We start from the raw sequence: 25,025 nt of genomic DNA, 5'->3' as shown, positions 1-25,025 counted from the left end.
GAAAAAAAAAAAAAGAAAAAAAACCACACACACACACACAATTATGCAGAGAGGAAAAAAATTTATTGGTCCTTTAGATTTCCAATGACTGCTTGTATTATGTTTAGCAACTTCATTCAAATATTACATATAAAGGATATCTTTTCTTCATTTGCAATGTTAGAGCTATCTTAACATTCAATGGAAATGTAAGGAACAAATGCAAAACATTCTTAAATTACTAGTGAAATGCATGATTATTTTTTTCTATGTCAGCAAAACACTTGCAAAGAACCAAATTCTGTGCTAAGTATCCATCTTCCATGAAGAGAACACCCATATATTCACAGAAGGCACTTGAAATTCTTGGAAGCTGGGATGTCAGGAGAAGAAGAGACTGGCTATCATTTGGATAACAATATGCTTGTTTTTAAACAAGTGCGATATACGAGTATAAATTCAAGTAGCCATAAAGCATTAACGTACAAAATCTTAGCTAGACACGCTAACTAAAGGACTGCAAAGCTGGAGTACAACAAATCCTTCGTGTTACTGCCAGCATTACTCATCATCTCCACCACAGAGGAGCAGGAGCGCTTTCCTGTAGTCCCCAGATGTATCTTTCTGTTAATATAACAGACCAATCACCGTGAGTCACAACCACAGAAATGTAAAAGAAAAGCAGCAGCAGCCAAGGAGAACGCCAACAGATTACACACATGTCCCGCCCACAGGAAATCCATTTGGATGACTCTCCACTCAGGAATGACGCAAGGAAATTCTCTGTCTCTTATATTAAGAGTTGTATTTACACAGGCTTTCAGAAACACTAAAAGCTTCTGAAAGTTTTAAATTCACTTTTCCAGAACTGTGCTACCTATTGCGTATTAGAAAGCATTCATCTGCAAGTAAGAGACACCAAACAAAGAAGTTCGATGCAGCACCAAAAGCAACGGCCTCTAAATGTTCAAAGGGCATCTGCTATCAGTGAGAAAGTGCCCCATCCCGCTCCCTAGACTTGATGGGAAGCCCTGCCACTAACTCCAGTGGATGGCTGTCTGGGCCTGGCTGACAGTTGCAAAAGCAACACAACGCAGAAGAATTGAGAGAGCACCAAGTAAGGAATAAAAACAGAACAGAGGTAAAGAATAGTGCTAAAGACTCATAGAAATAAAAAAATAAAATCTCTGAAAAAAATTCCTAAGGAGCAAGTATTTTCGATTCAACTTTACAGTAAATACATAAAAATTCTGCGACAGCTGGCTCAGATTTCCTTCTGGCTATATCTCTTCCTGCTCCTTCCCATCCTCTCAGAGGAGATTATGATTCAGATAGATTCTGCAGCGATTTTTTCCTCCCCTTTTGAAATGACACAAAAAGTTCCACATAACAATCTGAGGTTAAAATTGCAACCTCATGATAATATAAACTTCCCATCCCAAAGCTATTTCCTCTAGCACCAGCATCCTCTCCAAAGCTCTGAAAATTAGAAGGGACCTATGCAAGAAAAAAAAAAAAGAAATGAAAAAGCTAAAAAAATGGGAAAACATGAGTAATAATGATTTATCACATGAGTGATAATGACTGTATTTACTCTCCTAGAAAACACTGGAAAGAAATCTTTAGCTTTTCACTGGAAATGTCTCCTACTTCCATGACATTACGTTACTGCAGCCCAACCAACACTGCTCTGACTACGCCATGCTGACCAGCTCTAAACATATCTGCTCACCCCTGCCCAGATAAACTTCTTTCAATAAACAACAGTGGAAAACATATCCCAGTTACCTCTACTTTCCCTGCAAGCAGAATAATCATCTTACCTGAATCATTTGGTACAATGATTTTGCAAAATTCTTTCTGAATTCTTGTCTAATATCCAGCAGATCAATTTCACTCCTGGAAACCATGACTCTGATCAAGGTATCATCATCAGTGCCAGCCCCCTAAAGAGGAAAGTTTAAATAATATTGTGATATGAGTTTGTTCTGGATAGATGCTGTAATGAAACAGCAAATACATACAATCAGGGTGCAAGAAGAAAGCAGATGACACCTCAATACACTCCTTCATGACATTTTTACTCCAAACTAGAGAATATTTTAGAGACTAACCACAACACGCTCATACCACAACGTGGAGAACAGAGGGCTGACCATGCAAAGCACTCTGAGCCCTGGACTCCTGTGAAGTGGCATATGAAATAAGAGGTGTGATGATATGTTTCATCTTCATAGGCTTCAACTGTGAATGCCCAGATAAATTCTAAATAATCTAGTTCCACAATTATACAGGGGTGTGACTGATCACCACAATTAGAATCACATATAATCCACCCTTTCAATGAACCACAGTGGCTTCTGGAAGTGGGTATATAAATGCTAACAGTGGCTAATGGAAAGCACGTAACTTACTGTACAGTCAGACACAGGCAGCGTAAACCACTCCCCAAATTATCCACCCATTTATTATGAAGGTGAGCTTCACAACAAGCCTTTTCCAATCATGTAAACATGCTCCATTCTTCTGTTTGATTTCATTGCTTTAGAAGTTTGAGGCTTTTTGTGCTGGGAAGCAATGTCGGACTAACGTCCTGACTCCACCTGCTCAGGCAAGTCAGACGCCAGGCAAGCTGAAGCAAAACAAATTTCCATGTGCTGTTTTGCTAATGCACTTCAAGGAAGGATTAGCAAAGCCCTCCCTAATCTCCAGAGTCACTTACGTCTTAGAATGGGTTTAATATTCTTGGATTACATCTAAAAAATGCCCTAAAGCTGCTCAAAAATTATGCCAAGAGCATAGTGGTTTCTGAGTAGAATTTGACACTAAATGCTGGTAAAAGCCGACTTCTGCTGAAGTTTTAAATGATGGAGAACTTTCTTATGTAACAACTTAGCAATCATTATTAAAAAAAAAAAATGGATTTCACCATCAGACTAGTAGAGAAAGTAGATCTCTTACAGTAGACATCTAAGAGATTTCTAAACTCATGAAGGATTTCTATTGCATTCTTAAAAAAGTAATTGTTCCTCATACAGCTCAGCATATTTATACAGTATTTTATATTTTCCATCTGAATCTTATTTTACTTTTTTTTATAAAAAATAAGCTACTATTTCACCTCTTTCCATTAATTCTCATGCTGACATCTCATCAACACAGCCATCTGGTGACAAATATTTCAGTGCTTTTCAGCAAGGGGTGGAGGGGGGAATTCTTCAGGGAATCTGAGAACTTGCACGAAAACAGAAGACTACCTCATCTTTCCTAGGATTTGAATTAATATTAGGCAATGTGAGTTATAAAAACAGTTTGCATTTGTATTTCTTCCCATCCAAAAGAGAGCAAAGCCATCAGAGAAACAAGTGTTTAGTTGACAGTGTTCCCATGAGATTCCCCTATGGAATCTTCAAGTATAGATCTTCATTGTAAATTGTTTGGGTTTTTTCTCTGACGAGTTTGCTTTGCTTCTCAAAAAGGGATGAATAGTCCTTAAAATGTGTTTTAAAGCTAACTCCAACTTCAGTCTGTAAATATTCATCTCCAAAAGAAATAACCATAGTACAATCTGCAGTTTGGCAGGCTTTTGATCGTCTTTACTTTCTAAATATATCTACCACATAAGGATACTGTAGTTTGTGTTTAGCTGCACATGCTCCATGGATCTAGCCGTAAGTTTTCCAGCACCACAAGATCCAAGTCCAAAAACAGCTGTTCAAATCAACAAGTTTACAATGAACTTGAAGAAAAACTTAAGAACTTTTTGTAGCCTGTCCCAGATCTACAATTCCCCAAAATCTTTTGCGTATGCTTTATGATACAGTATTCTGTTGCTATTTGCAACAAAGGAGAAGGAATGATGAACAGGTGAAAGGGAGAGGAACTGTAGCTGGAGGAGACAAAAAATGATGTACAGAAACTATGTATTTACCTTCATGGAATAATACAGAGTCTCAGCAAAATAAGCAGGAACGCTTCGGATGCATTTCACTACGAAGACAAAAAAAAAAAAAAAGTTAATTATTGTTATTCAATGCAGGACAATCTTTTTTTTCTGGCAAGACAAGGTAGCTCTGTATTTTTCTGGACCACTGTCTCCAGTTTGGACAATTAAGTTTACAGCTAACTAACCCCTTCTTTTGCTACAACTCTTTGGGTTCTAGGATTTAAAATGTACCATGTATTTCTAATAGAAAAGAAACCTTGCTAGCCAAATTCTACCACTGGTTACAGACTCACTGCAACATTGTCTTAAACGAGCTGCCAGGAATACAACCAAAGATAGAATTTTGTCTCATTTCTCGGTGCAGATGCACACGGCTGAACAGCATGGAGTTCACCCAGCTACCACCAACAGCCTTTCACCCCCCCCAGCTTCTCCATATCTATTAAAGGAAGAGTAAGGCTTATTTTCTAAACACAAAAGTAAATCCCAGGTGAATGACTTGAGAAGGAGGCATGCCTTCAAGCCATTTCTTATACAGCAGCAGTTTAAGGAGGCTGGGGAGTAAATGAAAGAAGGCCACTCTTAGATCTGTTAAGACTGTCAATTACCAACTGCCAGAAGCAGCTTCTCCAAATCACCAGAGGTTTCACGGTCAATGGTTTCTTCAATTTGAAAGCCAGAAATAGTCATGTATTTGTCAAACACTGAAAAATAAGAAAGTGTACATACAGTCACATGTATAGCTGGTATTCCTCCCAGCATCCTCATCAGTACAAGTTAATTCCATCTGCACCTCATTATCCACTGCTCAAATGCCACTTTCCACTCACTCTTCCCTCTGCCCTATTTTAGATATCTATTTCCTATCAGGTTGCTACTCCACAACATATTCAGGCATGAGCTTTGGGAAGGACAGAGAAGAGGGAGAAGGGGAAGCTGTAGGAAATGACAAGCACTTTTCCCAGGTAGTAGCTATCACCAGCCTGAATTTCAGTTGGCACCAGCAGTTTACAGAAAACAAGAATGATGTTGACACTATCTAATGGGATCAGCCACATTACTTGCACATAAAGCTCTTCCCCATACTGGGCTACTACATCTGATTAACTTTGTGCAAACAAATTGTCCTACTGGCAGTCTATTCAAGTTCTGTGTTTGTGAGTATCCATAAGACTTGGGGTTTCTACTGTTAACAACTCCTCTGTGAAACCATGCATTTCTATAGTGCTAAGTAAATACTAGATGCATCAAAACAAGCTTTAGGATTACTTTAATGCAAAAATTAAATAAAAAAAATCACAAACCATATTTACTTTGAAAATTCAATGAATCCAAAGATAAAGGAAAAAAACAAAAAGACTGAGGAATCAGAGCAAAAATTTCTGGTCACTACTTGCAACTGAGTCTGGTAAAAAAGACTTATAAACAAGTTGGGGTTAGGGGGACTCTACTATCTCTCTATTAACACCTAATAAAATATGCACCTATAAAAGGGTTGATCCTTTCAGGGCTGCATCTCTATCAGATGACGGTGATTCTTAAGATTCTCAGCATCACTTCTTTTGCCATGACCTCTTTCGAAAGAGGGAAAAAAAAAGCATTCAAAAAGACACACTCCAGCTGTCCCTCAGATCTATTGCACTACTCCTTCAAACAGCAGACTGGCACTGCTTCTTGCTATGGGGAAACGAATTACAGGAAACAAAATTAGATCTATTAAGCAGAGGGAAGAGGTGAATAAAGGTTGCTGGGCTTGACAAATGCAGCAGCAGAAACAATGTTTCTACTGTTTCTACTACCAGCTGGACATCACTGAGATTTTAGGCTATAATTCAGTCATATTTGAACCATTTTTACCTACCCCTCCTTAAATGGGAAACACTTCGGGTTCCCAAGATGGTGATGAATTTTTCTTCATCTGTTCCCCATTTCAGCTCCCCAGCCCTAAACAAAACCTGTTGTAAATTCAAGAGATTAAAACTACAGTATTTGTTACATGTTCACACACCCTTTTGAAAAGTTTAAATGAAGCTTTTCAACAACACTTCCTCTCACTTTAAGGAGCACTAAATTTACTAACAAGCCATAGTTAGAGCGGGAAAAAAGAATAAAATTTCAAAATACAGAATTGATTTTAGAAAGGAATAAATGATACATTTGGAAATGGACTGTGAAAACATTTACATGAATAATACTGCCTAAGGCCCTAAAATTTACTGTGCACATACAAGCACGAAGCCTTCTGGAACTGTGATAATACAGGAGATAAAATTCATTTCTAATACTGCTCTTTTTTTTTTTTTTTCCTTTCAAATCAGACAGGCAAAACTTTATTAGATGATGACTTATGTCAATGGGAGAAGCACGCTGAGCTGGCCAAGGAGAAAGTTTTCCAAAAGGGATAGTCAGATGGATTTTGATGCTCTCAGAAAAAAAGAGTTTTAGACTGTTCAACTCTTAGTCATAGCAAATCAGATTGATAACAAATTTTAATCATTTCAGAACACATTCATTGTTCCTCAGGCTTCTATATATAGAAAGACTTCTATATTGAAGTCTTTCTTCAATATAGAGAGATATTTGGCCATGAGCAGCCTTTAGCAAAGTGAAACACTTCAAAAATTGGGATAAGCAATAGAAAAGAAAAAATAAATAAAAAACAGAAAACGAAATTAACTCCTTTTCCTGAAACTCAGAAGCCTTTTTACATATTGTGTGCTAAACATATCACAAGGAAAAATATTTGTATATATTGTAGTACATAGCTTTTTTCTCTCCATCCTCAATGAGCAGAAGACAGGCAAAGAGGTTAGAATCTGTATTTAGACAACAAAAAAATTTCTGGAAAAACCCACACAATCAAATCTGCAGCACAGCAATATTGTCAACCATCCGTCTGTCCATATTGTAAAAAACTTAACACAATGTTATGAATTTCATATTCATGCTTATCCCACAATCCTTTCAAAATGCTTTGGTATAACACTGCTGGCTCTTTTTAACATCAATGGTACAAAGCACAACAAGCTGGAAAAAGGCTCTCTATTTACTCAAGGCAGGGATATTTCCCCTAGCACACTTCATCCAGTAACAAATATGAAGTCCCAACATAACATTTAGAAACTCCTGGAATACATTTCTTCGGTAATACTGGAAGTTTTGAGCGGCACTTTATGCAAGTTCTGATAGTTATTGACATCTAGGTTTGGGTCAGATTTTATACTTCCCTACCTTCCATTAGGCTGAAGTAAAGCATTGTTACAAATGTTAAATTCTAGAGATAACATCTTAGACCTGAAGCATGTTCATCAAGCCTTCCCACTGTGCAGTATTCAAAACACACCTCAACTGCATAATTTAAAAAAGTGGTATTCACAGAATCTCCTTCCAAAAAGTTAAGTTTTCTCCTTCAAGTATTCTCAGAAAAACAACTTCTCAGCATATTTGTACTGTCTCAGCTGCCTTTTTCCCAACTACTTTGAATTAATGTACGTTTAGTGATCACAGACGAAAATAATTAAAAAACACCTCTAAATAGAAAGGCTGCTCTATAAGGTGTAATACCTTTCCCAGATTATCATATCAATCAAGATACAAACATTTAGAAGCCAAAAATATGGTCTTATGTTTGCACTGCCATGTACCTCGATTCTGATGATCTGTAGATGGCAAGAATTAGAAAATTATCTGAATCTCTTCCAGCTATGTTAGGTGTTTAATGTAAAGATACCATTTAAGAGAAACATGACAGAACACTTCTCTGAACGGGTCCCAGCTCAAGTCAAATGTACACAAACCACAGAGATAATTTAGAAAATCAGGACATTTATGTGCACATAGGTATGGTGCCTCCTAAATTTAGATGCACTTTAACATCTATTAAAGAGGCCAAGAGAAATCTATCTACTAAGGCCTATCTACAGCTTTCCTCATATGTAACCCGGCTAAAAACAAGCCTGGCAGTTTCATGAGTTAGTCATCGAATACTTGCTTTGCCAATTTCAAGTCTCTGGTTTCCAAGGGCTGAAAATTTTAAATTTAATAGCAGGGGAATGCTGCTGTCTGGATTTACATAACCAAGGATAAAATACTGCACTGATAAAATACGTTTTGCCAATATCTCTCTCCAATTTGCGCTGCTGTCAATAGAATGTCGATCTAGAATGTTGATCACCTTCTGTGAGCAATTCATATATTATCTTTCATCTGAGTTGACAATCTACGAGCAAAAATGCCTTACTCAAAGCTATCCAAAACAGCTGAGAGGAAACATTGACTAAACAAGCTCCGTATTCAAATTGCTGAAATACTGACCATTGCTACAACTAACACCACAGCCAATACAAGCTAATGAAAGACTGCTTCAACTTACCTGCTGGTATTCTTTTTCCTGTCTGGAACATAGGTTTAATGATCAGCGACAAATCCATAGAAAATATTCAGCAAGGGCAATCAGTAGGTTCCTAGAAACAATTTGGTAGCAACTCTGGGACTGCCATGTAGTTATACTAAAGCCAAATATTTGGAATATTTTTTATTTTTAGTATTTCACCATCTTTGGAGGCATCCCTCGTGGAATAGTGTTAATATTCCTCTAGCTATTATATGATATAAGCTATACAAGCCTTATAAGTCAGATATTAAGGAAAGAATTCTTTAACATCTCTAAGTTTTCCAGCAGTGGGTCTCTGAGCACCGTAAGTCTCAGCATCCATAACTCTCTCTTCTATTGACCTAGTCACTCTATGATTTAGGCATCTCATGAAGTAGTAAGTAAAAGAGGAGATGGTTTGCACTAAAAAGGTGAAAGTGCCAAAAATATTGAAGCTAATGTTTTAGCTTTGGCCACTTCGTTCGTCCAGAATGTGTAAAAAAGCAGCAAAGAGTATTCAAAAAAGGGAACCTCAAGAATCTCTCTCTCACATTTTGGGCTTTGTTTGTGTACTCTCTTTGCAAGACAATGGGTAGAAATGCCCTACCAAAAGAAAAAAAAAATTCATTCACCCACCTGAGCATCCTGCTCAACAAGACCCTCATTAACTCCGCCATCAGGATCTCTATTTGCCTAAAGAGAATTTGTAGAAATTATTACACTAATAGTTGAAACAAAAACAATTAATCAGTTATGTTTAGCCTATAAGAGTTACCGTGAGGAGTCAATCTGTGATGTATCTTCTCCAAAATAAATCTTATTTCTCCCTAATGCTTGCATACAGCATAATGAAATAAATGTTTTGTTCTCCCACTACCTTCTAAATCATCAGGCCCCCTGCTATACCCACCTGCATCACAGACGTTTCTCAGGTCAGGCTGTGGAAATGGCCTGTAACAGAGTTCCAGGCTGACCCTGTCAGTTCAGCAGAAGTTACTCAGTTACCCAGTTTCAGAACCGATTCTGCCTGTCACCAACTCTGACTAGAATCCCAAGACAGTAAGTAAGAAATGTCGGACAAGAAATCAGAAAGGTAATAGTGAGCAGGAGTATTTATAATTTCAATTAGTGTGCAGCAGCAGAATTCTACAGCCCAGCATTTCAGTATCTACTCTACACACACAAACACATGCAGATACTGACCTGCAGCAGGACCACCAACAGTCTCTGAAAATGGCCTGATGTTTCTCCTGTGATCTTATCCTCCAAGTTAGCCTCATATTCTGCAAAAGAACAATACCTATTCACCTCCTTAGCCATTTCCTCAGTACTTTTATGAGGGGGAAAAAAAAAGGAAAAGTAAAGAGGTTATTTGACTCACAGCTTGTGGAATCATTTATCAGAAATAGCTTTAAAAAACCAAAGAAATGCTCTACCTTCACTTATAAATATCATTATTGTAAAACACTGGCAAAAAGATAGCATTTCAAAGCTCGTATCAGGAGTTGATTACTCAAAATACTGTAAAATACAGGATGCCACAAACAGGTTCAGCTCCTGAAGGAACTAAAGAGCACACAAATCTGCTGTTATGCTGAAATAGAGTAGCCCAGTGAGTAGCAGCCCAGAAAAGCCTCATTTTGCTTGCAAAACTTAATAGCATCAACAAGCTTTGTCCTCGGGACCCTAAGTTTTGTCTTGAACCTTATTCAGACAAGAATTTCTTGTGCAGCAGAAAGCTGGATAGATACAGAAGAAATGTGCTGAATTAAACACTGGCTAAAAAAAAAAAAATCCCCACAATCGCAGAGGGAAACCCCACACTCCTGTGGATATTTCTGTGGTTCAGCTCAAATCTAGAAACATGCCAACCAAACCAACCAAAAGTTGTTCTTGCTTTAGCACAAATGCATTTGAACAGAATACTCAGCAGGAAGCAAAAAAATTGTCTTAATTTCTTTATGTGGTGCCAGTTTCCAACTACTAAAAATCTTCCTTTGGTTAAAGGGATGGAAACAATGGGTGGAACAAAAAAAAAATATTTGAAGGAATTCTAAATATAAATCACAAAACATAAAATTCTGCATCCCAGCCAGAGTTGCAAAATAAGAAGGATTTTAATTTACTATCCAGATCCTAGATTCTTACAGTATGAAGTTTCCCAACCCAGTGGAACAAAATCCTAGTTGTTGGAAATACCCTTCAGCTCACAGATAGGCCTTATCTGAAATAAGCATTAAAACTATATTGCTAGAATTGAAAGGAGAACCTAAAAGTTTATTTTTTACTGAACTTTACCTTGCAGATAAACCTGTTTTATATTCCGCATTTCCGCAGGTGTTCTGGAGGCAAGAATTTCAGTCAGCACTTTCTCATTGGTTCCTGCTCCCTGGGGGGGGGGGGGAATGTTGTATATAAATCCGTTGATAGAATAACAAAAAGACAAGCATTCCCTTAGATAATCACAACCAAGAATAATCTTACAAACTTGGACTACAGAGTGAAAAAATCTTTTCTTCCTTCCCGGTATACTGGCATATTTTAGGAGCATTGGAAATAAGATTTTTCTCCCAGTTTTGGACTGATTGCTTTCAAAACCAAACGCACATTTAATTAAGGCTCACTACTACAGGCTTCAGATGCAACCTTCAATGTTCAAGCATATCCAGTATGCCTCCATTCTTCACTATCACAGTCGGTAACATCAAGGAGACCAAACGTGTAAGACGACAGTTTCCATCTTAGCTCTAGCTCATGTTATTTTCGTGTATACTAGACAGTGAAAGACATACAGCCACCCAAGAATGATCCTTACCCTTATATGAACTCTGTTATATTTACATCCAACCTTTCGCACACTGCAAACACAGACTTTTTAGAACAGAATTGCTAATTCAAGCACCCAGAGAGTTTAAGTGACTAATTACAAGAAGCGACGACATTTCAGTTTTGCAAGCATAAAATTTACAAAAATCAAGGCAATTTCTTGTTTTCACATGTCATAGTCTACCTACAAGAATTTTCTGTTTACACTTCAAAATGAGTCTTTTCAAAAAAAGCAACATTCAGTTACATTACTGCGTATATTTTGCTGTAATGAGTTATTTAAAATTCTTCCTGTAAAGAAAACCTGTCCTCTAATTTCCTGCAAAGATATCCCCCCTCCAAAAAAACCAAACAAAAAAAAACACGCTACCAGATTACATGTAATCCTTCACAAAATACAGATTGTTTCATGAACATACCTGGTGAACAAGGCAGGCACAGTTACACTAGTTGTAATCTAGGGAGCCTAAGTAGCAACAGTTGTGAAAACAGATACCACAAGCTTGAACATAGACTTCATGCTCTTAGCACACATTTCAGCACAGGTAACAATCTGGCTATCAGGTCTTCTCTACTGTTGTACCCACCTTAGCTGACCTGCAGCTAGTATCAACATCTTTTCCTGTACACTTTCGCTGAAATTCTATCATCTTGTGTATAATATTGTTTATTTCAAGTGACAGTAACACATTTCCCTGTTAATCTTCAGCTCTTAAATCAACAAAAGGAGTTTGGAGAATTTTTTGTCCCTTTTAGTCAACACAGCTTTTACTAGTTTCTTTGTAAGGTGCTACCTCCCCTTCCCCCACTACATAGAGATATTATAGAAAATTGCCAGATTCAAAGTTTCTGTTGTCTGGTATACTATTTGCTGGAGCATGGGTTCATGAGCAACAGTTTGCACAGTTGACTAAAGCCTACATATTAACCAGGTCGTCATCAAGGATCTTGGGATCTTATACATAGTGTCAGATAGTGCTTGGTTGAGTGACACCTATGTCAAGTTCAATGTCCCCTACACCAATCACCAGGTTCTGCAAACAATTCAGGGACATCCACTTCCTGAATTTCCACATGCTGATGATATCAGACAGATGTGACAGAGGAAAAAGTAGGAAGGAACATATGGAAGAAAACACACTGAATAAGATATCTATAGATCATAAATAGTCTGTTTACCTGTCCTTCCCAAAGAGGCACCAAATGCATTCAGCTAAAGAGAGAAATGTTAGAAAGGTAACACTGACAGAGTTATTAATTATTCCCTTTGTTTAACTGGAAGCAGCTTTTCAAATGCATTCAAAAAAATAAAATCTGTTTAAAATTTTGGTGGTGGACATGAGTTTACACAAGCATGCTACCCCATCAATTTTGAAGTTGGACTGTACTTCATTAGGTATAAAAAGCTCTCTAGTTTAAATAATACTCTGCAAGAGACAGTCAAAATCCATCATACTTTAACAAAATGCCTTGAACTAATTTGCAATCCAGGCACACACCTGTATAGCTATGAATCTTGCGTCGCTCACAGCAAAACATCTAGTGTATACGAACTTCAGCACTGTACTTTAGCAACAAAGAATTTAATAATACACACACAGAGACTCACAATATCTAAATCAGAAGGAGTAAGCGCCATGACACAAAAATTTTAATGATCATCTAACGTGACACTGTTCTCTTATAATTTCTCATTAAAATAACTTCACACAAAACATTATACATACTAGATTTCTAATATACTGCTTATTTACTAGGGTAAATAAGAAATTAAGCAAAACCGTGGCATTAACAACATTAGCAAGCATTAGTATAACATTCCTTACTATAAAAAGACTATTAGCATTCCTCTTACCAACAGAAAGCTTATACTTACAAAACACAAAACAAGAACAAACATTTCATATAATGCATTCATGCCCTTCCCTTGGTCCTCTTACCTTGATGGCATGCTTCAGTGCATGAGCATCAAAAATGTGTGCTGGTCTCATCAAAGATACCATCAAGGTTTCAAATTTGCCAGTAAGCTCTGATTTCAGGTCACCCACAAGATCCTAATGCAGAACAAACACAGTACTGTAATGAATAAGGATTAAACGTTTCAAATGAATGTCATGCATGTCCACAAGCTAAATCAGTCTGGAGATGCATCAAGAAGTGCAAGCATCAGGGCTGGTTTTCATTTTAAATGGCACCTACACCAAAATAAATATAGCTAAAAGTCTAAGGAGGAAAAAGAAGAGTATATATGGGCATTTGGTAAAACCAAGACATATTTTGGTCTGCAGGCTTAAAAAAAAGAAAAAAAAAACAGAAAGGTAAAATGATGAGCTTAAAACAGAAATAATATACAAACAGTTTCACAGCTCATATAAGCAAATATCAGAATTTATCAGAAAGGAAAAGAAGTTGGAATAACTGCTACCAATCAGCCTTTTGGATTTGTTCGGTAGCTAATGCTAATAGGGACAGAGAGGTCATCTGGTTTTTGTTTGTTTGTCTATACATGTATGTGTGTATCTATACAAATTCTTTAAACCCTAGTTGCTAGCTGCACTTACCATTGAAACAAAGCTTAGCCAGCCAAGATGTCAATGGATTCAGCAATGCCCAAAGAAAGAAACAAACCCTTTGCTTTAAGCTACCTTATGGCTTTATCTACCAATATACATGGCTTCATTCTCTCCTACAACATTAGATACCTAAAAAAAAACTGTCAGAAACCAAAGCACTAGAAAATCTTTTTTCCACTTTTTTCTCACCAATTTGTGGCATCAAACTATTTGATAATTCTTTCCATACTGAGGATGAGGTCAGTACTGGAAGCATGGTAACAGGAAACTATAGGAGGTTTTGCACAAAAACAATTTTAAGACACTTACTGTAATGACATATGGGAAAAAAGTCACAGCACATCATTGTGATAATCTAAATGGAATATTCTAACATAGCCAGCAATTAAGAATTATTAGGTGTGGGAGGGAAAGACAGTAGTAAAACTAGATTTTCTTCAAAGGAATCTTTTACAGGTATATAGCTTTAAGTAATCATCATAGGCTGTATTCAGCTCAGATTTAAAGTATTTTTTCTTCTCACCCTGCCAAATAAGGTTTTAAAAGCAGATGCAATTTCTTGGCGCTGACTGTTGTTTCTGCTAGTAAGGATCTTCAGAATAGTTTCTTCATCAGTCCCTGAATTAGAAAGAAGGAAATTAACCTATTAAAAACATTTTCTAAAAATGAACAATAGTGGCACAAACTCAGATGTCATTGAAAGATGCTTTTAAAATAGCAATTAATTGACAAAAGGCACCAGTATTCAACTAACAATTGTAACCATATCTCAAGCTGTGCTGCCAGGTTTGGTATTCTGCTGTAGCAAAACTAGAGCTGAAAGACCCATGCATTGTTCTCACTCAGCATCCTGTTTCAGACACTGCTCCCTGCACCCCAGGCATCAGGTATAACATTTAGTCCCAGTATGTATTTCTACACAGTAGCCTTGCTTTCAGGCTCTCCAAGGCATTTATTTTAGAATAAATACTCTGCCCCCTCCCAGCAAAACTCAGTCCAGTGACCCTAAATACTTCAGGGTATTGAAGTATGGAGCTATTCTCATTTTACATATAATACTTTTCAAAGTAGTCCTCACAGCACATCTTACTAGCCCTACTTAACTTGACAATGGGTGAATTGTATTTCCTCCCTGCACTCTGTTTTCTTGCAGCTTTTCTTGTAAGTTTTTATCTGTCCATACAGGGAAGTTTTGGGTCAGAAAGCTACAGTGTGAGTTTACAAACCACCTGTTAAGTCTACATTCACTCTATGTGTTTGTATCCTTCATAAACAGTAGCTATAACATAGCTTACCCACTTCGAGACTAGAGGAGGCTGTCACATATTTTCAAAGCACAGAGCATCTATATCGTCATAATTCTCTACTGTTTTGCCCTGCCAACTCAGAGCCTAGCTCACTGTGCCATAAATCCTCTTGTGCAGACAAGCCTGTGGAATATCAACTTTTGAACTGGGAATGTGCAAGCCACCTATTTTTTCTTCCCCTGTCTAACCCAAAGCAAAACATTCTTAAGGACAGCACAGTCAGAACTAGGACATGCCTACACTCCTGCAACCCTGGGGTTGTCATTCCACAGCATGTAGACACATGCCCTATCCTTATTCGCTAATACAAAAAATGAGTTCAGACAAAATATTTTCAAAACCCAGCATTTGCAAGAGTGAGAGGCCTTTCCTTTTTCACAAATTAAATTATTCTTACCCATTCCCTTCATGGCATTACGAAGGGCTTCTGCATCAGCTCTGGCATCAAAAGGAGAGAAGGCCTTCACAGTGCCTCTTGTGTACTGGGTGGAAAAAAGGGGGGGGGGGAACAAAGCCATGAGATGGAAGATACCAGCACTTTTTAGTCCTCTGTAAGTCAGCTCAGACTACAATTTGAAGCCAAGATCCCAAAGACACTAATATTTTTCTTGCAAACATCCACCTAAATAGCTCTCTGTGAGTATGTAAGCATAGCTCTTGCTAGAAAGGTAGTACTATGGTTTCATTCAGCTAAGTTCAGACCTGCTAAGCTCAGGTCTTTTACATTAAGATAGCTTGCAGGATTGGTACTTACAACACTCAAGCCTGAATGCAGGACAGTGGCTAAGGAAATGTCATTTATTACAGTCATTTGGGGAATTAATTGTATGTGCTAGGAGAAAATGCACAAAGATCCAAGACACACTCAGAAATGAGAAAGAACTTCCTTTGCTCAAGAAAAACTTACTGGAGCTCTCAACCTGTACCATACTTTGATTTTTCCCATCACACTGGAAACGAGACCTACTGAACTTTACGGTGCCTTTCAGTTTTTCATCATGTATCTTTTGGCACAAGCACCTTTTACTCAAGTGATTCAGTATCCCATCACACTGGAAATGAGATCTGCTGAACTTTAAAATAGACTTCAACTTGTCACCACATATCTTTGGCAAAAGCCCTTTTTACTCATGTAATTCAGCTACTTTTCTCATAGTAGTTTACAGCTAAAAAGAAATTTCCTTTCAGACAGAAGGATAAAACATCAAGCCATTCAAACACAAAAATAATTCCATTAGTTTTTCCATAGAATATAACTCTTCAGGGAGTTTCTCTTCCGGTCAAACACAAAAGGATATTCATCACCCTTACAAAAGATTTGCCTTTATTTAAACATGGCAGTTCAAGAACATACTGTGCTACACACACATAGGTAATTTGTAAGATACTTCAGATTTTACATTAAGCAATGGACAAGACAGGAAACAGCTAAGCTTTGGGAATAAGAAGGTTTTTCTAACAGATGGCTGGTGGGTGGGAGAGATTTCTTGTAGTCATTGCTGTACAGAGGTAGCAATCCGTACAGCCAGGGCATTTTTCCACTTACAACACAGAGCAGAGAAGAAGCGCCAAGATACCTCTCCCAAGGCTGACAGCAGATTATTTCACAGGCAGCACAGCCATCTGGCCTCTGTGAAGCAGCCTTTCCCTCAGGTTAGCAATGTCAGCCACACAGTGCTTTTGTTTCAAGCCAAAGTATTCATGTAGGCTAGGTCAGCCAGTAGAGCACAGAGAGAAAATAGCTGGCAAGCACTAACCAGAAACTACTCTGAAGCACTGGCATCTCTCAGGCCACCTGCGTGTTATGGCCATCAGAGAATCCCTACCCTTCCCAATGCAGAAGTAGTAATTAATTTGGTTTAGCTTAGTCTATGAATTTCAGAACACAAAGTTTGATGGCATTTAATAGCAACAGAACATTTATTTCTAGTCGATGCTTTCCAATATCCAACATACTTGAGACTCGATAATTCCCCTGAAGTGTTCTGTTTTTCCCATTACAAGCAAGTTCTTAGGCAGTTTTTCAAATTTTAGCACAGCAATAGGTACTGACTGTTTTTTCCCTAGTTAATTGCAAGGCTATCATGAAGAAACCTCCAGGATTTGGCAATCAAATTTACAAAACAAAACTTAGTTTGGTAAAACAGAAAATAAAGACTGAAAAGCCTCCATTTTCCTTTTCTCCCCCTCATTACTCTGCCTATTTAAAAAAAGATGTTTCCCAGTATTTTGCTTCATATCATCTTGTATAAACTAATATTCTAGAACTATCACAATTCTCCTTCAAAAAAGACCCTCTGGTCAACAGGTCTCATAGGGAATAACAGTTCTTGACTTCTAAGTTAAAACTTAGTTTAAACACTGAATGTTATATTAAGAGCCACTTAACTCGCATTTCCAAAGCATCTTATGGAAAACGCCAACATACGTTCAGCTTGACAAACAAATCTTGACATTCGTCTGCTGCACTTGTCACCTGAAAGAGCTTTCTTGATGTCTAGGCACCACTTATACTCCAGGAATTCCCTTCTAAGCAGTGTTGACTGGATTTTGGTTACTGATACTCTAAAAATACCCTCAATTAGTGCTTGAGTGGCATATAACCTGTAAACCAGATATACTGCTGCAGCTCTGGCACCCAGGAAAATACAAATCCATGTCACGAGGGTACCACCAACATTGCAGCTGTAACGGCACGCTCTCCAGCCATATATGCTGCCCTCACCAATATTTCTAGTGCAAATAGAGCACAGCTACCAGCAGTGCTTGTTAATACAAGGTAAGCTTGGATACAGCTATGGGGGTTGCAGTCAAAGCTCCAGCCTAAAAATACCTTTAGAAGCCACCCCAGGGCAGATACAACCCTGACAGGACTTGTCCCACCACTGGAAAGTTGTCAAGCCATCCCTACCTCATATGTGACAAACCTACTCCTCTAGCTTTTTAGAGCACTGCAACTTGACCCTGCAACAGGGTATGGGAGGGTACAGTCATACACACCAAGTTTAACAATCACAAATCCATCTGAAACAACCCAGGAGCACCACTGTTAGTTATTCCAGTCCCAATTTCTCATTTGTAAGACCAACAGACAATGGTAGGAAACTCTGGAGTGATAACAAAGTTGGTCCACTAATGGAAGAGCTGTCTTATCATTCCCACATATAGCACCTCTGGCCCAAAAAAAGAGGAAAAGCATCAGTTCTAAACCATCACCACTACCTGAAGAGACCCTGGCTCAGAAACTTAAAGGCTGACTGTGTCCACTGAAGTCAGCTTTCAGGCACAGAGAATCTGAAATAGGACATCTGAAGCAGATTTTTCCAACAAAATAACAGATCAGTACAACTGTGATTCTGATTTTCAGAGTTTCTGAGAAAAGCCAGGCACTCATTTATCACAGAATTATGTTAGTGTTTCCACACTAAGTGTGTTCCAATTTCATCAAAACAAACTTGTGCTTGCAGATAGATCACTGCTTCACATCTGCTATACCTTATCTAACACAAAGATCAACGCACTGGAAGACAACTATCTAACATTTATTTCCAAACTCCATAACTTTTTTTTATAGAGTTAAATAAATGATGTTATTTTTAACACCTTTAAAAGTGTGCCTTGTCATTTATGCAGACAGATGCACAATAACACTAATGCCTCATAGGACATTTTTATTTTGGTTAAGTTTCTCACTTAGAGCAAAGCATATCAAAAAGTAAGTAAAGCATATCAACGGAACGGAAAACACAACACTATACACTGTGAGTAGAGGAATACAAAGAGAATGGCAACATTCATTCTCAAGAAAGGATACCAGGTGATCATACCACCCAAACTGACCAACTTTCTCTTTTCTTTCCACATTCCCTAATATACTGCATGTTGTTAAACAAGCATGGATAGTGCACAGACTATTTGAGATGATACACTAGAAATAACCAGCAACTTTCATTTCTTCCAGAGACTTACCAACGAAGCCACTAGATAGATAAAACTAGATCATCTCTTCATTTGAAATCTCACTTTTTTTTTCTCTGCCTTTCATCTTCATGTTGATTTTAAAACTCATGCCCATCCAAATGATGACATTAATGTTTTCTGTTTGTTCTTTTTGTTTCTTTCGCCTTGACAGAAGTTTGTAATCACGTTTGAGGAAGGACAAGAAAATACAGTCTCAATAGCTGGGTTTTTTCTAACCAGCACCTCAAAGCTATGACAGTTTCTCCCAAAAGACAATATTGCTTCATCATTTGATGTCATGTGGCCACATAGCCTGGCAACAGCACTATCTGTAGAACAACAATAGTCACTTAACTAGGTTCCTTTTTATTTTTCCTACCAATCAGACAAACAGTTTTCCCAAACACATGATCCTATGTTTAGCCCTGTTAAATACAAAGCGTTCATTACGAGGGAACAGAAGACCCCATTTGGACTGATTCAGACTACTCCCAAACACTTTTGTTCTGTACCCACTCACGGCAAGTCCTTTCCAGACAGATTTCTTGTACATGAAAAACTACTCTTCTCACTATGCTGCAGCGAGAAAAGTTGGGTCTCATCTCTCTACTAGCAAAAAGTCTAATGAGTCTAGTGTCTATTACAGAGGAGGTGGTATCTGATATCGTGTTTTTTTTTTTTTTAATTGGTCATGAGTTTACAAGAGAACACAGGAAAATAAATGGTGCAGTGAGAAGCGGGAATACAAACAGAGAATGCTTGTCCACACATAGGTCAATGAACAGAAAAGGTATGCTATTTTGAGAACACAGAAGAGCCCAGAAGCTCGCATGCTGGAATAAATGAATGACTTCCTTTATACTTCTTAGATTAGTATAGCCATCTTGCAGATAAAGCACAATAGTGTTCACCATTAAACTGAAAGCTTTTGTGGCCATAAAAGATGGGACAGAGATCCTAGTTCAAATCATGCTTTAAAATTGACATCATACAAGAAATACACATCTATTTCATGACCTCTCTGCTAAAACAGCCAATAGGACATAAATTACACAGTGAATAGATGCCTACAGGCACAGAATGGGTACATACGTGAAACTATAAAGACATTTCTATAAAATCTCTCTCCAAATTTAGTAATGCTTCATATTGTCCACTTAAAGGGAAAAAAATAAGCTCTGGTCTGCAGACTGTATTCCCATCTGCCCTACTAAAATTAAACTCCTAACAAAAGATGAAATTGCACAACATCTGTGCTGAACTCTGAGTCACTGCGCCATAGAGATACCAAAGATGGGGGAGTGGGAGGGAAGAGGGACAGAGAGAATGAAACAGAAGATCAAGCAACAGCAACCTAGAAATCAACACCAGAACATTTTCAAAAACACTCAAAGCATTTGTCTTCACAAATAATCCCAACAAAGACAGTGGAACTGCTCAGGATCCAATTTTGCACTTCCTAAAATGTGTGTACTTTCAAATGCCAGAAATAATCCTCTAAAGCAATAATGGAGTTAGTGATACTACTCGTGTGCTCCTAATCACAGGTGCAAATTAGCATAACAGGCACTGCAAATATAGTGCATACAGCCACACCCGCATTGGCAACAAGCAATCATTTCCCGGAAATTTATAAACAGACATATGAAATGGTCTCAACTTCACTTTCAGGGAAAAATTCGCAAGTAGCATACCAACATAGGCCAGTCCACAACACAGCAAGCCCACCATCCTGCAAGCAGAAAATACTTCTGCTGCTTTGTTTCAAGATTTCTGAGCGTGTAAAACTCACGAGGTAGAATTTCCAAGGCAGCTAGTTCATCAGGCAGGAAGAGCTTGTCACATACGCACCTCTGCATTAACAAAGGCCTCTACAGATAAAGTTGTGTGCGAAAAGGCAACTTGTCACACACACGCTGCATGCTGTGTGCAGCAGCGTTCCTCCAAACGAACTGGGTAAACGCAAGTATGGAGACACCAGTCTGCACAACACTTTATGGTGTGCCATAGCTTCCCCACAAAATGAATGGATCCTTTTTTCCTGGCAGTGCAATACACAAAATCCCTCAGCAGCTCGGGAGGGAAAAAAAACAACCAAACAAACAAGCAAAAAAAAAAACAAAAAAAAAAAAAAAAAAAACTTGCCACTCCTGAGCAAGAGCAATTACTACATTGACAGAGACTCCAAGAATAACTTACCTTTTTCAAAGGTTTTATTCTTCAGTGACATATCTAGACTTAACTGGACTTTAGTATACAGCACTTTTGGTGCTGTTCTGTGCAACTTTTTTTGAACTCTGAACTTTTAATTCCCTGTATAAATAGCTACTGTCAATTAATACTCAACATTTCATAATCAACCTACATATTTTTTCATTTTATGATGTTAACTTTATGGTGCAACAAAATTAAGAACAGAAAATAAAAACTCTTTATATGCAGAAGCACATAATACACCTGCCATGAGTAGACCTTATTCCTCACATTTGTTTATTGGTTTGTTTTTGAACAAATTACAGACTACAAAGCCTTAACACTCTTACAGCCTTTCACTGCCACATACAGGTAGAGAGTGTTACTGAAGTCGGTGGAAAGCAGTCCTCCAAAGGATGAAATTGGAGGGCAAGACCTACCTACTACAAGACTCAATAATTCCAGTGACTTCAGCCCAGTGCATTTTACCACAGTCAGCAACTCAATCCCAAGTGTCACCTCAGGCAATAGAAAATTCTACCATGTCAGTACAAGAGCAACTGGTTCATGCTATGGCAGAATGAAACATTCCTTTTACAAAGATCAAAAATTAAAGTCTGTGTCTATGTGGAGTAAATGACAAGTGAATCAGAGATCTCCATGTGACATTACATATACCATGGCAATAAAAGGTTGTCCAGGTAGATCAGTCTGGTAGGATATCCTGCACTGGCAGGAGTAAGCATCCAGTGAGACACACCCTAAATAAACTAGGCTGAGTTAAAAAGGAATCACCTTTTCTAGCTCTCAAAAAGCCTAGTAAGGATTTAGCATAGTAGAATTAAAAATAAAACGCTCTTTCTTTAAAATGTAAAATGAAAAACCTTTTTCTTTAAAAACTAAATTCAAACAGAATGAGTAAATACTCTCAGCAACATTAAAGCATTGCTAGTATTAAATCATTCAACTAAAAGTCATTCAGCTGTTATTTCAAATTAAAATAAAAAACTACTACAATGTTACTGTGTAATTAGCCTCATTCATACAATTTTATGCTTTCATTTCCTACAGCAGCACAAAAGCAATAAGCAATTTGACTTTTATTTTACTTTGCAGAATGGGAACACATTTGATGCAACCGCAGAAACTGTGGTTTGGCTCATTCTCCAAGGCTTCATTCAGGCTCAAATGCAGCACCAGTGACACAAGGATTGCAAAGGACAAAATACCAAGCGAAAGCAATATTTTCAGAGGGGAAAAAAAACCGACAAAGTAGCAGAAGGGACTACACAGCTCTGAGACGTGTCACCCGCGCTAAATGGCCAAGCCTCCACCGACCACGGCTGTCCTGTGCCGAGCTGCCGAGCGGAAAAGGAGGCGGCACACCAGAAGAGGAGGAGGAGGAGAAAATAGTAATTTTTCTCTTCCCTCCGCCAGTGGAAAGAGCCTACACCCAGGCATAATATAAATACACGGTACTAAGAACTTGGCCAAATTAGTGGAAACTGGCGGAAAAAAAGTTATGCCTGACGCGTACCTCACATGACTAGCTGCCTTCCCCATCTTCCTCCTCCCAATGCCTCCCGAGGTCCCAGGGAGGCCAAAAATAAATCAGTGAAGGCAAAAAAGAAGAAAAAACCGAGGAAAAAGTCACGGGCCCGCGCCGAGCGGTCCGCGGCGCGGCCGTTAGCGCGGCCGTTGCCCGCCGCCGCGGCCGTTAACGGGCGGCCGTTACGCCGCGGCGCCGCCCGCCTCACCTTCGCCATCTCCGTGTCCTCCGCGCCGGGGCCGAGTCTGCAAAGAGAGAGGCAGTGAGCAGCGCTGCCGGCCCCCGGGGCGCCCACCGCGGCTGCCGGCCCCTCCCCGCCGCCTCCCCGCCTGCGGGGCGCCCCCTCACCGCAAGCGGGTCCGCCGAGCCGCCGCCGCCGCCGCCCAGAGCTGCAGGAGCACTGAGCAGGGAAGGGAGGGAGGGAGGGCGGGAGGCAGCCCGCCCCGCCCCGCCCCGCCTATGGGCCGGGCCGCCCCCACTCCAGGCTGGCGGCGAGCCGCCGCCCCGAGCCCGGCTCCGGGGGAATCAGAGGCGCCGCCTGCGGACGGCCGGGCCGCGGGCGGCATCGAGGGGGCGCTACGGCAGCTCTGGGCAGCCGCCGCTCTGCTGCCGGCCAGTCCCGCCGGCGCGGAGCGCTCCGCAGCGAGCGGAGGCAGCGGTGCCCCGGCCCGAGCGCGCTGGAAAACGGCGCTGGTCACCTTCAGGTGCTTGCCTTCCCCGCCACCTCTGCTATGCCAATAAAAGTGTATATAGTTAAAGTGGGGGGCGGGCAACAATAAACTTTGGGGAAGAAAAATGACATATGCAGAGAGTCTTCCAAGTGTGAGCCAGCTCCCTCCTGCTGAAATCAGTGAAAAATCCCTCCATTAATCACAAGAGGAAAGGGAGCTGCATCTCCCCATCACTAAACGACAAGTCTGTACTATACTTTAAAGTAGTCGTTTTATTAGCTGACTTAGGTTAGCTTCCAAGTAAGCTAGGTGACCAAAATGACCATGACACTGGATCAGAGTGTAGAGGTTATTAGTCTAGACTACCAGTAAGGTAAGAGCATTTTATACAGGAGCTAACGGGTGGTGATGATGATTTTTACTTCTCAGTATCTTAAAAGGGGATCATTCCAGTCAACCAAGTATAGAGAATATAAATCCTGGTTTTGGAGAACAGGGAGGATGTGGTCTGCATGGCTATTTCCACAAGCATTTTCACTCAAAGCTAACAATTTGCTTCCTCACCCACACAGATGCACTCCACTTGTGTGTTCAATGACAGAAGGAAGAGATTACAGCACAAACAGAATTTAGCATCTTTGCCAAAGCAAGAGATGAACATTATCTCATGATGTGAGCATTTTAGCATACAATGGTTACTTCAGTCTTTTTTAAAACAAGTTGTGTTTGCCTCTGAAAACCCTGACAGAACTGCAGATCATGACATAAATTTAAATCTTTTTTCTATCATTTCGTGTTGCTCTGAAAGTTCACAAGCAGTTCAGGAAAAACATGAGATTCAGCTGGCTTTGTTTGCAGGACTGGGGGCCAAATGGTTGGCTAAAATGGCCTGATTTCCTTAGTAAAATCTAATTTACATCCACCCATTTAAATGACATTCTACACACGCACAAAAAGATTCACGAAGGGAATAGTGAGCTGCTCAATATTACTCAATATATTCATGTACAAATGCACAAGGGATTAGATGTAGGGTCAGGGTATTTAAGAAAATATTAAGGGTTGTGAAGTGATTTTAAGAAATATTTGTGAAAGTTAAAACTGGTTGCTTTTAGTTTAAGCACAATTTGGCTTAGGCACACCCATCTCCTTCTGTAAAAGTTAAAGTCATTTTCTCCTTACATATTATATCCAGAGCAGACAGATACAGGACATGCTGGGTTCATGTTTCAAGCTTTACCATCCGGAGAAAACCCACACAGGGAAAAAAAATAAATAAAATAAATAAAAAAAACAGTAGAATCTAAATCTGCCATTTTTAATGCACTCCAAAAGTCTGTCTGTCAGGTGATGGAAGCACTCGGTGGCCATGGGGAGCACAGAAAGCCCCAGATGTGAGCACAGCAGATTGGAATTCAGACCATGTCCATGACTCAGATGTGTGATAAGTAAAGGAAAAGTTACTGGATAATGAAAAAGCTTAAAAGAGCTCTATCAGTATCACGCAAACAATTAATAAGTTGTCTAGAAACTAATAAAGCTGTGATCCTGCTTGCTTTGAAATGTTTTAATAGGATCTCCCCCTATAGTAAATGGCATACACAAAGATAGGTACAGTGGCCTTTATTGATACAAATGTATCTGTTAAG

The 25,025-nt window shown here is 39.1% G+C and overlaps 1 protein-coding gene across 1 annotated transcript; it reads right to left on the bottom strand.

Annotated features, from left to right (window-relative positions):
- Positions 1-41: 41 nt before the first annotated feature.
- Positions 42-23,121, bottom strand: ANXA5 (annexin A5). Its single transcript, XM_062574026.1, has 13 exons — positions 23,054-23,121; positions 22,914-22,950; positions 15,401-15,485; positions 14,220-14,314; positions 13,064-13,177; positions 10,596-10,686; positions 9,501-9,580; positions 8,934-8,990; positions 5,787-5,880; positions 4,534-4,629; positions 3,911-3,969; positions 1,803-1,925; positions 42-603 (listed from the first exon to the last, which is right to left on the bottom strand). The coding sequence occupies exons 2-13, from the start codon at positions 22,920-22,922 to the stop codon at positions 541-543; spliced, it is 966 nt and encodes a 321-aa protein (XP_062430010.1). The 5' UTR covers positions 22,923-22,950; positions 23,054-23,121; the 3' UTR covers positions 42-540.
- Between the last annotated feature and the right edge of the window lie 1,904 nt (positions 23,122-25,025).

This window comes from Rhea pennata, chromosome 4, assembly GCF_028389875.1.
Source record: "Rhea pennata isolate bPtePen1 chromosome 4, bPtePen1.pri, whole genome shotgun sequence".
Classification (NCBI taxonomy): domain Eukaryota; kingdom Metazoa; phylum Chordata; class Aves; order Rheiformes; family Rheidae; genus Rhea; species Rhea pennata.
The sequence above is the reverse complement of the archived record's forward strand: the minus strand, read 5'-3'. Positions and strand labels throughout refer to the sequence as shown.

Excerpts from the sequence above, each read along its gene's own strand:
- ANXA5 (XM_062574026.1), bottom strand. Across the intron at positions 5,881-8,933 it reads TTGTTGAGCAGGATGCTCAG|GTTTTGTTTAGGGCTGGGGA; the intron begins GTGGGTGAATGA and ends AATTTACAACAG. Across the intron at positions 3,970-4,533 it reads GAAGCTGCTTCTGGCAGTTG|TGAAATGCATCCGAAGCGTT; the intron begins GTAATTGACAGT and ends TTGTCTTCGTAG.